Here is a 17,727-nt window from a genome sequence, read left to right as displayed (position 1 = left end):
TCATTAGGAATAGCACCTGGAACATAACAGAATCACCCCAAATAATTTTTATTGAGTCTGATTATTGAAGAAAATATTACAGACTTTAAAACAATATTTGTTACATGGATAAGTTAGTGTTGACATAACATACCTATCTTTACTGTGTTATGAACTGATCTCAGCCTCATTTCAGAAATCTGCAGCACAGATCGTAAAAATTTCTGACAAACTATTTTTATGACCCCATTACGTTTTATGGTATATGTCCAATAATGGCTCTTTCTTTGTGCTTCAGGACTGAGAGATGTAGTTCGTTTTTCGTTTTTTGATATGTATCCCACCAGGATCACATCTTGAAGTACATTGTCACTACTATCTCAAAATGCAACAACAGTTGCTTCTGTTGATAAATTTGTAAACTCTGACAGCACCTAGGATAGATTGCAACAAATATTGACTACAATATAAAAATAAGCAGTACTGTATAATACTAAATTTTGTCCACTTGAAGGAATAAAATGCAGTCCTCTTCATGCAACATGATTCAACTGGCTTGAATTTCTTGGATCTCTCTCTCTCTCTCTTTCTTCTTCTTCTTCTTCTTCTTCTTTTTTCCTCCGTGCATACAGACTCATACATTTTGCCAGAATTTCGAAGCTTCTTAGCAACATTTCGTTTCCATCTTTCCGAATTGCGTTGTCGTTTTAACTCTGCACTGTTGCTGTCATTGTCATCAACGATAATTTCTTCTTCCGAAGTAACATATTCGTCACTAACGTCCATCTTCACCATGTGGCTGTGCTGCATGTATGAACAATAAACTGAAGTCATGTGTGCAACAAAAGCGTTGACGCTATCTTCTTTCCAAAGAGCTCCTGCCATCTAGCGACGTCATATGGAACTAATTTCTTTAAAGATGATAGTCAAATGTTTGAAGAATGCAATGCACATGTTTATGCAATGACAACATTACCCATTTAATGCTCTTGTTGCACCCAGGTACTCATTTGTTATTCAAAGAATTTATTTCAACTTTGAATTGTGCTGCAGCTAAACTGCTGATGTTTTAGTGTGATATGTAGGCATTTTCTTTATTCTTTCCCTGTGTTGGACAAAACTAACATACTGATATACTCACTCTCTTTCTTTCAGGTATTCTAAAGAGGAGCCATTTAGTGTTATAAGTGTGGACATCAGAAATCACAGTAATCTCCTTGACTCATTGGAGCAGTATGTGAAAGGTGAACTTCTTGAGGGAGCTGATGCATACCACTGTGAAAAGTGTAACAAAAAAGTGAGTTTCAATCCAATACTTTCATCTTTCAATCTAATACTTTCATCTTTCTTTCTAAGTCTAGTTTCTGAGAAGTAAATATTAACAAAATATCTGTACATACACACATAACATCTGGAACCTCTATTATGAATGCTGGCATATCACTTTAGTGTGGCCAAATTTTATTACCAAAATGCAAATGCTGCTTCCTGCATAATTGTTTCTTCATTGAAACATCACTTGCTGCTTTTTTTGTTATAGCTTCAGCTACACTTCATTTACTATTTAATAACTTAACTGGTAACCTGCTGCAGTTACAAATTGAAATGTATGGTACATTTTAAAGTAACTGAATAAAGCCTGCGTCTAGCTGATTACAAATTGTCATCCTAAAAAAAGATAAGATATTCTCGGTTGAACAACATAATAAACTTCAGATTTTCTTGTAAATATTGGTGTGTGCACAATATAATATGACATAAAGGGTACGTACATTTCCACCATATTCAGAATCGTGCCATTTCATCTTTACATGTTCTAGAAGACTGCATTCTCACTGAAATTCACAGTTTCAGTGACAGAGAATTGGTGTTCCTTATAGCCACAGACATGGCCCAGTAAAACTTCATTCCATTCTTGGATTTTTTTAAAAAAGTAAATATGTATGCATGGGAAGTAGTTCCTATTGAAAATTAAAATAAATCTCATTAATTAATCTTCTCATGTGAGTATCCTGTGGATGTAAAGAATTGCTGCCATATTTGAATTTTTTATTATGATTACAATTACATTTTGAGAGCATTACTGAGAGAAAATTTGAAAATCTGAAAATGATACTGTATTTTACACAAGATTATTCATACTGAGCAGGGCTCTCTCTTTCTATAATGCAAGCTTTCAAAGAAAATCGTTAAACATTCGGCGCAGCACAATATATAAATATTTGCAATTTTCTGTTATATTTTTCTTTACATATGATATCACCAAAGAAAACATAAGGATGGAGTAATGTAAGACTTTGTATACTTCAATGTATACATCTTTAAAAGTTGTAATTTTTCTTTGCAGGTTGTTACAGTTAAGCGGTTATGTGTGAAGAAGTTGCCACCAATTTTAGCCATTCAGCTTAAGAGATTTGAATATGATTTTGAACGTGTTTGTGCAATTAAGTTCAATGACTACTTTGAATTCCCAAGAGATTTAGACATGGAACCATACACAGGTAAGCAATTCAAATGTACATGTGAGTTAACACTTCTGTGGCATGGTAATCTCAAAATGTGACTTAATTATTTCCATGTTCAGTTGTCACATATAAATACAGCTGCATTAAGTCGTCATAATAGATGGTTGTCTGTATGGTTATTCCACTTCTAAGTAGTGATTGGGAACACTGCATTTTTAACTTGCATTTACCCTGTCACAAAGTATAAGGCATCTGGCCCATAAAAAGCTGAATAATTCACAAGAAATTTGTAGGATTTGAAAATCTGACTTTATTTATACATTTACAAAATTTATAATTTTGGAATAATTTTTGATTTGTGAATAACGCAGTTGATTTGAGAAAAATTATAATGTGGTTTCACTTATCCACATTTGGTACTGTTGTTGTTGTGGTCTTCAGTCCTGAGACTGGTTTGATGCAGCTCTCCATGCTACTCTATCGTGTGCAAGCTTCTTCATCTCCCAGTACCTACTGCAGCCTACATCCTTCTGAATCTGCTTAGTGTATTCATCTCTTGGTCTCCCTCTACGATTTTTACCCTCCACGCTGCCCTCCAATGCTAAACTGGTTATCCCTTGATGCCTCAGAACATGTTCTACCAACCGATCCCTTCTTCTAGTCACGTTGTGCCGCAAACGTCTCTTCTCCCCAATCCTATTCAATACTTCTTCATTTGTTATGTGATCTACCCATCTAATCTTCAGCGTTCTTCTGTAGCACCACATTTCAAAAGCTTCTATTCTCTTCTTGTCCAAACTATTTATCGTCCATGTTTCACTTCCATACATGGCTACACTCCATACAAATACTTTCAGAAATTACTTCCTGGCACTTAAATCTATACTCGATGTTAACAAATTTCTCTTCTTCAGAAATGCTTTCCTTGCCATTGCCAGTCTACATTTTATATCCTCTCTACTTCAACCATCATCAGTTATTTTGCTTCCCAAATAGCAAAACTCCTTTACTACTTTAAGTGTCTCATTTCCTAATCTAATTCCCTCAGCATCACCCGACTTAATTCGTCTACATTCCATTATCCTCGTTTTGCTTTTGTTGATGTTCATCTTATAACCTCCTTTCAAGACACTATCCATTCCGTTCAACTGCTCTTCCAAGTCCTTTGCTGTCTCTGACAGAATTACAATGTCATCGGCAAACCTCAAAGTTTTTATTTCTTCTCCATGGATTTTAATACCTACTCCGAATTTTTCTTTTGTTTCCTTCACTGTTTGCTCAATATAGAGATTGAATAACATCGGGGAGGGGCTACAACCCTGTCTCACTCCTTTCCCAACCACTGCTTCCCTTTCATGCCCCTCGACTCTTATAACTGCCATCTGGTTTCTGTACAAATTGTAAATCGCTTTTCGCTCCCTGTATTTTACCCCTGCCACCTTCAGAATTTGAAAGATAATATTCCAGTCAACATCATCAAAAGCTTTCTCTAAGTCTACAAATGCTAGAAACGTAGGTTTGCCCTTCCTTAATCTAGTTTCTAAGATAAGTCGTAGGGTCAGTATTGCCTCACGTGTTCCAACATTTCTACGGAATCCAAACTGATCTTCCCCGAGGTCAGCTTCTACCAGTTTTTCCATTCGGGTCAGCTTCTACCAGTTTTTCCATTTGTCTGTAAAGAATTCGCGTTAGTTGGTACTATTCAGCAGCAAATAAAACAAGAAGTAGAACAATATCTTACCACTGAGTTGGAAATTTCTGCTTCCCTCTAGTTCTCAACTGTGCTAAATATTTAAATTTCTTTTCCCATTAATCCATTGTTATTTCCCATATTCTGTCATCTCTGAACTGTAGTTCACATATGGCTTACTAGTGTGCTATATTTGAACTGCTCCTCTCCATGACACATCTCTCTGCATATCTCATACTTACTGTCATTTGGAACATTGACAACACAGTTGGAAAAAATAGTTACTTTCTGTAGTATATGGTTACACTTGATCTCTGCCCTTGTCCTGCCAATGGACAGGTCCCTCTGAACCTGGGGTTTGTGACCTGCCTCTCCTTTCTAACCTCCTCTGACCTACACTTTATTGATCACTAAGGGAGAAAAAACTTTGAGGCTCGCTGATGACATTGTAGTTCTGTCAGAGACAGCAAAGGATCTGGAAGAGCAATTGAACGGAATGAACAGCGTCTTGAAAGGAGGATATATCATGAACATCAACAAAAGCAAAACAAGGATAATGGAATATATTCAAATTAAGTCCGGTGATGTTGAGGGAATTAGATTAGGAAATGAGACACTTAAAGTATTAAAGGGGTTTTACTATTTGGGGAGCAAAATAACTCACGATGGTCGAAGTAGAGAGGATATAAAATGTAGACTGGCAATGGCAAGGAAAGCGTTTCTGAAGAAGAGAAATTTGTTAACATCGAGTATAGATTTAAGTGTCAGTAAGTCGTTTCTGAAAGTATTTGTATGAAGTTTGTTTGTTGGGTTGTTTTGGGGGAGGAGACCAGACAGCTTGGTCACCGGTCTCATCGGATTAGGGAAGGATGGGGAAGGAAATCGGCCATGCCCTTTCAAAGGAACCATCCCGGCATTTGCCTGGAGCGATTTAGGAAAATCACCGAAAACCTAAATCAGGATGGCCAGACACGGGATTGAACCGCTGTCCTCCCGAATGCGAGTCCAGTGTGCTAACCACTGCGCCACCTCGCTCGGTGTATGAAGTGTGGCCATGTATGGAAGTGAAACACGGACGATAAATAGTTTGGACAAGAAGAGAATAGAAGCTTTCGAAATGTGGTGCTACAGAAGAATGCTGAAGATTAGATGGGTAAATCACATAACTAATGAGGGGTTATTGAATAGAATTGGAGAGAAGAGAAATTTGTGGCAAAACTTGACTAGAAGAACGGATCGGTTGGTAGGACATGTTCCGAGGCATCAAGGGATCACCAATTTAGTATTGGAGGGCAGTGTGGAGGGCAAAAATCATAGAGGGAGACCAAGAGATGAATACACTAAGCAGATTCAGAAGGATGTAGGTTGCAGTTGGTACTGGAAGACGAAGAAGCTTGCACAGGATAGAGTATCGTAGAGAGCTGCATGAAACCAGTCTCTGGACTGAAGACGACAACAACAACAACAACAACAACAACAACAGCAACAACAAGAGAGAACACAGCAGCACCAAAGTACTTTAATTTTGCCTGTTGAAGTACGTACTGAACAGACATGGCTCCCTGTGATTTTATAATTTTCCCACTGAAAAATTTTTATATTTTAAAAGTTATTTTTTGAGGTCTGCACTTTGAAGAGTTTTCTTCAATCCAGCTTATATTATTTAGGCATAATGATTAAAGTATCAAAAATCTTAGTGTTCCCTATCTATTTTTGTACCTACATGATGACTACTGATGGAATCCTTAGTTACTCTTGATGCACTGTTTATCATTTTTGACATGCCAAAGCTGTGAATTTTGATTATGATAGTGAGTGTGCTGCTGATTCCATCTATGATATTTGTGTTTGTAAATAAGGTGGTTACTGTTACTTGTAAACTGTGTATTTTTGTGTTTATAATTGTCCCCAGATAATTTTCATAGTTTGAAGAGCTGAAACTTTGTCCAGAATTTATTTCCAAATGTGTACATTACCAACAGGTGATTGGCATGCAGAATAATAGATTTTCCAGTTTTTATTTTTTATACCATTCTCTGTTCAGTGCCTGATTTTTCAAAGTGTTTGTAATCAGTCACTGTTTTAAGGTCGTGTCATACTCTGTTAAATTATTATTTTTTAAATATTATTATTACTATTATTATTACTGCTCACATGCATATCTCACACTCTTAAAGGAAGCCCTGCAAAAACAGCTTTGCTTTTTCTTATGAGGGTAATACAGTATATTGAATTTTTATAACGTATTTAAAAATTAAATGTTTTGAAGTCCTTATATTTATTTAAATATTCTCAGTTTCAGGCCTTGCAAAATTGGAAGGTGAGATGATTGACTATGAAGAAATTTCAAAGGACTTGTGTACAAAATATCAGTTATCAGGAATTGTTGTTCACAGTGGTCAAGCCAGTGGCGGACATTACTACTCCTACATCTTGCACAAGTAGGTTTAATTTGCAATTTCTCTGTTAGGGATTGATTAATTTTATGAAAAGCTTAAATCCTAATACAGGTTTAATGACTTTGTGTTGCTAGTGCTGAAAAAATAACTTAAATGTTTATAAGTGGTGATGTTTACACAAATGCAGGATGTTTAGGGTAGACATGAAAATCATAGTAATACTGGCAATCCAGAAAGAAAATCTAAAATACTTGGTAGCAGTAATCAGTTCAATTAGAATAGAAAGCTGTTGCTTTGTGAGAAAGTACAATACCACATATATACTGAAGAGCCAAAGAAACTGGTACATCTGCCTGATATCGTGTAGGACCCCCACGAGCATGCAGAAGTGCTGCAACATGATGTGGCATAGACCTGACTAATGTCTGAAGTAGTGCTGGAGGGAACTGACTCCGTGATTCCTGCAGGGGTGCCCATAAATACATTAAGAGTGCGAGGAGGTGGAGATCTCTTCCCAACAGCACGTTGCAAGGCATCCCAGATATATCAATAATGTTCATGTCTGTGGAGTTTGAAGGCCAGCGGAAATGTATAAACTTAGAAGAGTGTTCCTGGAGCTACCATGTAGCAATTCTGGATGATTGGGGTGTCGTATTGTCCTGCTGGAATTGCACAAGGCCTTCGGAATGCACAATTGACATGAATGGATGGGCGTGATCAGACAGGATGCTTATGTGTGTCACCAGTCAGAGGTGTATCTAGACATATCAGGAGTCCCATATCACTCCAACTGTACATGTCCCACACCATTACAGAGCCCCCACCAGCTTGAACAGTCCCCTGCTGACATGCAGGGTCCATGGATTCATGAGGTTCTCAATACCCACATCCATCCACCTGATACAATTTGAAACGAGACTTGTCTGCCCAGGCAATGTGCTTCCAGTCATCAACAATCCAGTGTCAGAGAAGACGGGCCCAGGCAAGCTATAAATCTTTGTGTCATGCAGTCATCAGGAGCACATGAGTGGGCCTTCGGCTCCAAAAGCCAATATCAATGGTGTTTCATTGAATGGTTTGCACACTGACACTTGTTGATGGCCCAGCATTGAAATCTTCAGCTATTTGTGAAAGGGTTGCACTTCTATCATGTTGAACGATTCTCTTCAGTTGTCATTGGTCCCTTTGTTGCAGGATCTTTTTCTGGCTGCAGCCATGTCAGATATTTGGTGTTTTACTGGATTACTGATATTCATGGTACTCTCGTGAAATGGTCATATGGGAAAATCCCCACTTCATCACTTCCTCAGAGATACTGTGTCCCATTGCTTGTGCGCCAACTATAACACCGCGTTCAAACTCACTTAAATCTTGGATAACCTGCTATTTTAGCAGCAGTAACTGATCTAACAATTGGTGTTTCCAACCGCAGTGCTGTATTCTGCCTGTTCACATCTCTGTGTATTTGAATATGCATGCCTATACCAGTTTCTTTGGCGCTGTATGTAGAGATTATTATAATAGCCACCCTTTGTAAAGCAGGTGTGGGCAAATTTCTTTGATCCATGTGCCTGACTCATTCTTATTTAAGGTCATGGGCCACCTTGTCACATGACATGATGTGACATCAGCACTCCTAGCCCATGAAATCAAAACTATATCATCCGTGCCATTAATGTTTGTAGGGTAAAGCACCAACAAATGTCACCCCTTCTTGACATACTACAACCAAGAAATTATGCCTTAAAATCCATTATTTTGAGAGTACATCCATTTTATGTTCACTGAATCTTCAGACGTTTACATTATTTACCGATCAGGAACATCATTATTATTATTATTATTATATTTTTTTTTTCTTTTTTTTTTTTTCGTAAGACATTTTACATAGATCAGTTGCAAAATTCTGCAGTCCCATCTCCCTCCATCCACCCTGCCGCCTCCTCTCCCTCTCCCCTAATTGACACCTGGATCTGGCTCATGTGCTGCCAGTTGCCCAGCCTAGGTATAAAGCCAATTTTTGATAACAATCCTGTCTTAAAGCACTTTACGCTGTGAACATTGTCATTTAATGTGTAGTTGTAAATTCAGGATGATTGCTTCCTCCTCCCCCTTGTTTCCTGCTGATCTTGAGGAACTTTGCAAATGTATGCACATACTACAGTATTTTAATGATCATCATATATCAAATAAATTTCAGGCAAAATGATGGTACTTCGAAGTGGTACAAATTTGATGATGGTGAAGTGAGCGAGTGTAAAATGGATGATGATGAAGAAATGAAGACACAGTGCTTTGGTGGTGATTATATGGGAGAGGTAATTATTTTTTTGTTAGTAATAATGTTTTACTGTGACACAGTTTCTTACTGAGGCAATCTGTTTTAGGTGTTTGACCACATGTTGAAGAGAATGAGCTACAGGAGACAGAAGCGCTGGTGGAATGCCTATATGTTGTTCTACACACGTCTGGACGTGGAAGAGAACCTTCTTGTGAAGAGCTTCAATGAACTATCATTATGTAAGATTCAAATATTCAGTTATTGGTGTTTGCACACCAGGACTTGAAAGAAATTTGATAACTTTTAATTCTTCACCCAAGTGAAATAGAATTAGTTGTGTCAAACACAAAATAAGTTGGGAAGTTAGCACAGACTCACTATTAAACAAACTTAAGTACTGTTTTGAACAAAGGCAACAACTAACTTGCATCAGCTTGACCAATGGCACCAGCAAATACACTTGCCAAAAAACACACATTCTATTTGTGAACAGTTACCTGCCAGGTAGTTGTGAAAGAGTAAATTACAGAATGTTGGGAGAGGAATATGTGCTTTTTATTCTTCCTCAACAACCATCTACCTAGGCATCCACTTGCTAATATTTGTGCCGTGTGTGCTGGGGTGGGGGGTGTTATCTTTCTTCCTTGTTTGTTATTTCATTTATAATGGTAAGTACAGTTTTGCTATACATTGGAAGTTTCATTTAAATTGAAAAGCAGATCTTGTGTGTTCTTTGTCATTGCTTATAATTCTGTTCCACATTTCACAAACAAGTGAGCAAAATTTTTTTGTGTGTGAAATTTGTACAATTGTCAGAACTAGATCTAAAGAGTAAGTCATTCAATGAACTTGCGTTAGCTCAACAGTCAAATGTCAGACTGCAAATTCAACATCCAGGGCCAATTTCTCAGGGGATTCTACATTTTTTATCTATCACTTACCACTTCCTTCATCCCTGACAATGAAGTGTAACATGTAACATGCTGAGTTGCAACTGGTTCAGAGTCCACATTAAACTCTAGGTCCTCCCTGTAATGGTCAAAGGAATGCAAGAGCATACCACCACTTCCAATATGATTGTGCCTAGTAAAGCACTCTGGTGTTCAAACCATCCTTCATATTGATGACAACTTTACCTATGATTGCATTATTATTTGAATGTTCCAGTTCTGTGCCACAGATTGCTACATTCCTGTGTATCAGCTATGACTTGCTTTGCCTTCCTTGTTGCATTTATCACACTATTGTTTTTAAATTAAATGGGCAGCTGTGTTGTTGAAAACTCTGTATAATAGTGTTCATTATGTGACATGTTGCTCCACTGTGAGAGTAATTTGGATTATGTTGTTTGAAGCAGCTTCTCATAACTCAGCAAATTAAACCCAATTTTTCAAAGTGCTCTGATCTGGAATTATTTGGATTTTCTTGAAACAACTGCAGATGGTAACTTCTGTAAAGTGTACTAATGAATAGAGACTGAAAAAGTAGTGTCTATTTTTGACAAATTTAGCATCTACATTGGGCAAAATTAACATCTATTTTCAGCAAAATTCACATCTAAATTATTGTTGTTGTTATATTATATAATGATTCAATGTATAAATTTAAAAAAGTTGCAATGTAATTTGCATGATGTTGAAATGGACCATAAAGTGTATTTCTACTTGTGTAGATCAATGTGTTCAGCCCTTCCAGATGCTCAGTCCAATTTTCAGTTCCATACGGCCATGACATGTGTTTTGATAGTGTGTTGTGTGTTACAAAAATGGAACAGCGGAATTCAGAGCAGTATTATGCAATCAGGTTTTGTGTTAAACATGGGAAGTTCGTGAGTGTGACCTTTGAAAAGTTGTAATATATCTGTGGGTAACATTCATTATCAAGAGCACAAGTTTTTCACTGCCACAATTCATTTTTGGATGTATGGGAACATGTTGAAGATAACAGTGAAGATGATGGGTAATCTGTTTAACACTTTCACTGAACATCAAATTTTGATTGAAGATTTACGCAGGCATAAGGTTTGTGACAGAATGCTACCAAGAAACCTCACAACTAAGCAAAGGGATAATTGAAGAAAAATGTGTTCATCCTTTTGAAGGGATTGTCAATGACCACAAATGGTTCAATTGTACAGTCACAAGTGATGAATCCTGGATTTTTGAGTACGATCCTGAGACAAGGTGGCAAAGTGAGGCATGACATACTAAGACGTCTCCTTGACTAAAAAAAAAGCTCAAATGAGAAAATGAAAGATCAAAACAATGCTGATTTGGTTTTTTGACAGTAGGAGTATCATGCATAAAGAATTTGTTTCTCCAGGACAAACTGTCAACCGAGTGTTTTACAAAATGTCCTTGAATGCCTCAGAAGATGGTGAATCGAGTGAGACCAAATGTTCCAAACAAGTAGATACTGCGTCAGGACGGTGCCCCATGTCACACGGCCACTTCCATCACGGAATTTTTGAACTCAAAAGGCATTCCTGTTGTCCTGCAGCACCCCTATTCACCTGATCTGAGTCCTGTCACTTTTTTCTTTTCCTGCAATTGAAAAATATCGGAAAAGGATGTCATTTTGGGACTTTGGAAAACTGTGACTGACTTGTGAAAGATCTTGCCAGTTGAAGCCCATCAGCACTGCTAGCAAGTCTGGGAACAATGACTCCACAGGTGTATAGCTACCAAAGGAAACTACTTTGAAGGGAAAAATATTGTTGTTCGGAAAAAAAAATTGTAGATAAAAAAATGTCTCATTACTGTTTTCACACACCTCTTAGGAAATCACTCACCTGCAGCTCAAGAGATGGGAGAGCCATGGACATACTTAAAAAGCCAATAAATATTATTACCAACTTTCATGGTCCTGGGCATGATGTTAAACTGTGTCTGAAACAGAGTGACCACCGGTATAAGTGTTCCCCTTCTATCAAGTGCCAATGGCTTCCTTGGAGGGTAGGGCACTCTGTTGTCCTTGGGATGAGAAATCGTCCCTGAAGGCGAAAGAACCAGATTGGTCAACAGCATCAGAATGTGGTAGGCAATGAGAAACCACCACATTAAAGAACCTATGGATTTCTCTAGTTGCACATCATGGCTGTGTTCAAAACCAAATTTTCCGGAGTTTCAAGTCCCCCAATTGGATCTCCGGGGGTAACAGTTTCGAGCAACGCTGTCACAAAGAAGAGATTATCATTGAAAGATAGCATAAAGATAAGCACATGGAATGTGAAGACGATGGCTCAGGCTGGAAAAATCAACACTGCAATCCAAGAAATGGAAAGAATGAGCATTAAGATCATGGGCATTAGTGAAATGCAATGTCCAGGTTCAGGTTCTTGTAACATCAATGAACACAGAATTTACTACTCGGGAACGTCTAATGGACAGTATACATCTGGAGTATGATTTATAGTATCTACAGCAATTGCAGAATGTGTCACTAATTGTGTACCTGTTTTAGAGAGAGTGATGCCACTCCAAACATGTGCTCTACCCGCACAACTGAACATTATTCAGGTCTATGCTCCAACAACAGACCGTAGTGGTGAAGAAGTTGCAGAACTTTATTCCCAAATCCCAGGTGTTTTGCAACAACTACCAAAGAAAGATCTTACAATTATTATGGGAGATTTTAATGCCAAAATAGGAAGGGGATTCGAAGGCGACATATGGGTCACTATGGACTTGGTGAAAGGAATGAGAGAGGCGAACTACTCAGTGCATTTGCAGGAGAGTGGAGATTTGTAATAACTAACACATTCTTCACACTGCCACCCTGAAGTCTCTACACCTGGAAATCCCCCAAGAGATTCAGATGAAAATATTACCTGGAATCAGGTTGACTATGTCTTGATAAATCAAAGATATAGAAACAGCTGTCTCTCTATGAAAACCTATCCAGGCGCCGACATAAACTCGGACAACGTTCCCCTGGTTGTTGTCTTTAAAATCAGAATGAAGAGAGTTCACAAGAAAAAAGTCAAAGTGTATGATATCCGCAAACTGAAAGAATCATTCATAAGAGAAAAATGCAGGAGTCTATCTTCATAATGAACTAAAGTCTTTGTCAGGTAACTTGTGCACTGAAGAGAAAAGTAAAAAGATAAACTCTGTAGTGGAATCAGTTAAAGAACATCATCTGAAATCCAATGTCACCAAAAAGAAGTCATGGATGACTGAAGAGATGCTTAAAATCATGGACAGGAGAAGGAAAGTGAAAAGTAATCCTGATGAATACAAGAATATCAAGGAGATCAGGACTGATACGAGAAGCTAAGGAAAGAGAAATAAAGGACCAGTGCAATGAAATAGAGAAATTACAATTTAAGCATGATAGTTTCAATATTCATAAATAAGTCAGGGAAGTGACAGGAAATTACAGAAAAGGGACAGGAAACAGGTTGGTGAATAATGAAGGAAAAATAATAGTTGGACACGATGAGCTTAAAGAACCATGGAAAACATACGTAGAACAACTCTTTTATGACAACTAGCCAGAACTTCCTCAAATATATTGCAAAACAGGACCTAGAATTCTGCTGAAGAAGTACAAGCTGCAATAAATGGAATGAAAGATGGTAAATCACCTGGTCCTGACAATGTGAATGCCGAAATTCTCAAGCTGCTCTGTGAGGATAATTTAAAATGGTTGACTGCAATATTCAATGAAATCTACAACTCTGGTAATATTCCACGGGAATGGCTTAAATCTGAATTTATTGCATTACCCAAAAATACCGGAACTAAGGCTTGTGATGAATACAGGACCATCAGCCTCATGAGTCACCTGCTAAAGATATTTCTGAGGGTCATTCACCAAAGAATCAACAAGATCTGTGAAGAACAAATTTCTTCTACACAGTTTGGTTTCAGAAATGCATTTGGCATGTGTGAAGCATTATTTAGTATCCAGGTACTGTGTCAAAGGTGCAGAGATGTGAATTACAACATTTATGCCTGTTTTATTATCAGAAGGCTTTTGACAGAGTAAAACACCAGAAGATAGTTGACATTTTAAGAAGCAATGGTTTAGATGATAAAGACCAATGTATAATTTTGAACCTATATTGGAAACAGCTTCTGTGAGGCTGGACAGAGAGAATACAGAATAAATAGACATTCTACAAGGTGTAAGGCAGGGTTGTATATTATCCCCACTGATTTTCAACATCTATTCAGAACACATCTTTATGGAAGCTCTGATGAAGTATAGATGGGAGTACTCATGAACGGAAAATATATTAACAACATCCGATATGCTGGCGACACAGTAATACTTTCTGATAGTGAGCATAGTTTGCAGTACCTTGTCGATAGACTTGCACAGAAAAGCTCTGAATATGGTCTAGATGTCAACCCTCAAGAAACAAAAACAATGATAATAAGTAAAAACAGAGTCCCCGCATCCCACATTAAGATAGGCCAAAATCACATAGAGCAAGTATGTAAATGCACATACCTTGGCACTACAATAAATGACCAGTGGGATCTTTCTGATGAGGTGAGAGCTTGAATTGGAAAATCCAGGGCTAAGATGAGTAACCTTTCCAAGAATCACGGTTTAGCGATACCAACAAAGATCATACTTCTACACTGCTACGTAGTTTCCACCCTCTCCTATGGTGTTGAAACATGTGCTCTGAGGCTTTTACGACGTGGCTGTACAGAAGAATTTTAAGAATACCGTGGACAGCGCATATCACAAATGTCGAGGTTCTACGAAGAAAGAGAAAGAAATAAGCACTGGCCACCATGAAAGCAAGAAAGATCCAGTACCTGGAATACATCATGTGGAACAATAATAGATCCCATCTCCTCCAGACCATCCTGCTAAGAAAAATACCAGGGAAGACAAGTGTTGGCCGGAGAAGAATATCCTGGCTTATGAACATCAGAATGTGGACCTCTAAAACCTCTACAGAGCTATTTAGAGCTGCAAGTGACAGGAAAAGCACTGCCAAGATTGTTGCCAACATCCAGAATGGATAGGAACCAGAAGAAGAAGACCAACTTTCAAGCTTATGCTTGCTCTCTCTGCATATATGTATTTATGTTGCAACACACTATACAGTGCATGGTGGAGAGCATTTGTATCACTATTATCAATTTTCTTTCCTATTACATTCAAGTGTTGAACAAGGGGAAGAATGACTGTCTGCTTGCATCTGTATGCATCTTATTCTCTTATTTAATTCTCATGGTCCCTATGATGGATAAATATTGGGAGCAGCCTAATAGCCATGCTGTCTTCTTTGAATACAGGCTCTCTAAATGTACCAAACAGAATTTTGCAAGAACTAGGTACAGTGCACCCTGTTAAGCTTCTCTGGGTGCTATCCAGAACCTTAACAAACTGAAGTCTTCCATTCGTCTTCCCCAACCCTGATTTTTCATGAACATAGCACTTCAGTTTGCTTCTTAGTATTACTCCAAAATACTTACGTGACTTAAGTGTACTCAAGATGTTAATAGTTAGTATTGTAATTGGAATTTGTCCTCATAAACATTTATCTTAAATTTTAGAGGTACCACTCATTACTTCAGATGGGACTTTAGTACATGTCTTTCTGCAGTTTCTTAGGATCTTCCAATGACAATACTTTCTTGTACACAACAGCATTGTCGTCAAACAATCTTATAGCACTGTTGATCCTGTTTGATAATTTATGCACATTGTGAACATTTAAGGTCCTATTGTCTTCCCTTGGGGCATATATATTGTTACTCTCATTTCTGTGGAACATTCGCAAACCAATACATTGTACTGGGTCCTATTAGTCAAATACTCTTCGAGCTAGTCACTTATTTGGGAAGATATTCTGCGTGGTTATATTTAGTTGGTAGTTGATGATGTGGTACAGTGTCCAAAGCCTCTCAGAAATCTTGAAAGACAGTACCTACTTGTTGTTCTGCATCTATAGTTTACAAGATGACAGTTTTGAATAAAGCAAACTGTATTTTACCTGAATGGTGGTGGTGCTGGCGGGTTCCCCCCCCCCCCCCCCCCCCCCTCCCCCCCCCCATGTTGATTCTTTGATACAATACTATACAATGAAGGCTTTCATGACTGCTGGATGTCTTAGCTGCTGGTGAATCTTCAGGGTTGTATGGTTAGGGTCCATGAAACTTTTCCATTCCTAACAGTGGAAAGATGGGACATTCAATCATCACCCACAATAAAACATAAGTGTCATTAAAAGTCCTGTCATCGATGTCAAGAGAATTTGCATGCTGGAACATCAGGATGTCAAATTAAAATGTATGAAGCAGGCTTTCAAGAAAAATTGCTAATCAAAGAAAGATGTAATTAGTTTTACAACCAAATAACAGTAAAGACTTTTAAAACCATAACAATAAACAAGTTTTTAGACCAACAAAGAAAATATGTCAAGCATTCCAATCTGTAAAGGGTTAACACCACTCTCTGTCGGTATGTGGCAGAGGGGGGAGTATATATGTGTTTGTATGGTAAGGTCTACATTTGAACTACCAATAGAAGTGTGAATACAAGGCTGAAGGAACTTTAAAAGTCTTTGGCAGCTAGGGAAAATAGAAAAATCTGTTGTAGTTGGGCATGCCCTTCATTACTAACTGAAGTTTTCTGAAACCAAAATTTTTTCGACAGTGACAAATTATCTACGGCTGCATAGAGAGGTCATTGAAATACATAAAACAGGAGAAAAGCAGTTGTGAAACTAAGATTTGTAGAAAATTGCTCTACAAAATCATTATGTAAGTTTTACCTTTGGCAGACACGTTCAGTTGTTGAGTTTTATTTCTGACAAGGATTCTCTGCTGATTACGTGTAAACTTCAACCATACCCTTTTTCCACTGTGTTTGTTGCTCTCCAACATTTGGCCCATCACTCGCCAAGACTCTGCAGAATGAGCAGCAGCTCTGCACTTAATGTTAGTGATGTATACCCATTGGGGAACATTGGGAAAATTGTTGCCCAGTTTATTGACAAAAACATGAAAGTTTCTCTTGTCCACCCTTGGAGCTTAATTGCACAAATTCTAGGAACATCATATGCAGACAGGAGTAGCCTGGGCTCTCTTTCCAGTCCAGAGATTCTTGATAAATTTGAACTAGAAAAGTTGCTAATTCTGTGTCATATTCAGTGCAAAATAACTGGTATTCCATCAGGGCTTGCTGCAGTCAAAATAACTGGTATTCCATCAGGGCTTGCTGCAGTGTTCGCTATAAGTAGTCTTAAGTGTTTTTCAATACCAGGGCTGCTAATATCGATATCTCTCATTTGTGGGTCTGTGAAATGGTGAAACTTTGGTATGGTGGTATAGTTCTGTGTGAATATGTTTTTAAGTGCAGAATTGAAAATTTATTTTAATGTTTGTTATCTTCAGCATTGACACAAGTTGGATTCTCAAGAGAGTGAATGGAAAACTTGGATCTGTTCATTCACTTTACATGAAACAAGAAGTTCCTAGGATTTTCTGATATTTCACCAACATTGGACTGAAAGTTACAGGTTTTACTCATGGTCCTTCTCACTGACGTGCAAGTTATTAATTTTTCTGTCAGTACCCAGCAATCACTTTTGTACGGAAAATGCAGTAGGTTTTTTTTTTTTTTTTTTTTTTTTTTTTTTTGGGGGGGGGGGGGGGGGGGGGGGGCAACATTATATTAATGGTACAGTTAAACCTGGATGTGTCTTCGCAGTCTTCTATAGCTTTACCGTGAATGTGCGTATTCAGATCGAAGTGTATCACTATTGAGCTTTAACCACAGTTATTGAGCCATTGCTACATCTGAACTATATGTTTCAAGTCGTCCTTTAAATAAGTGTCACAGTTTGAAGCACTCATAAAAAGCCATGGAGCTCACATAATATAATGTACAGAAATCTGGTTAAAACCTGAAATTAACAGCAGTGAGCTGCTGGTAAAGTTG

General features: G+C 37.9%; 1 protein-coding gene across 1 annotated transcript in view; it reads left to right on the top strand.

The window, feature by feature from the left end:
* The window catches only part of LOC124777808 (probable ubiquitin carboxyl-terminal hydrolase FAF-X), a 301,616-nt gene that overhangs the window by 211,994 nt on the left and 71,895 nt on the right, over nt 1-17,727 (top strand). Inside the window, exons 30-34 of the mRNA XM_047253324.1 lie at nt 1,135-1,276; nt 2,327-2,480; nt 6,431-6,575; nt 8,734-8,851; nt 8,921-9,053. Coding sequence (XP_047109280.1) covers nt 1,135-1,276; nt 2,327-2,480; nt 6,431-6,575; nt 8,734-8,851; nt 8,921-9,053 — 692 coding nt within the window. The remainder of the gene's footprint in view (nt 1-1,134; nt 1,277-2,326; nt 2,481-6,430; nt 6,576-8,733; nt 8,852-8,920; nt 9,054-17,727) is intronic.

Source organism: Schistocerca piceifrons, chromosome 2 (assembly GCF_021461385.2).
Source record: "Schistocerca piceifrons isolate TAMUIC-IGC-003096 chromosome 2, iqSchPice1.1, whole genome shotgun sequence".
Lineage (NCBI taxonomy): Eukaryota > Metazoa > Arthropoda > Insecta > Orthoptera > Acrididae > Schistocerca > Schistocerca piceifrons.
The sequence above is the reverse complement of the archived record's forward strand: the minus strand, read 5'-3'. Positions and strand labels throughout refer to the sequence as shown.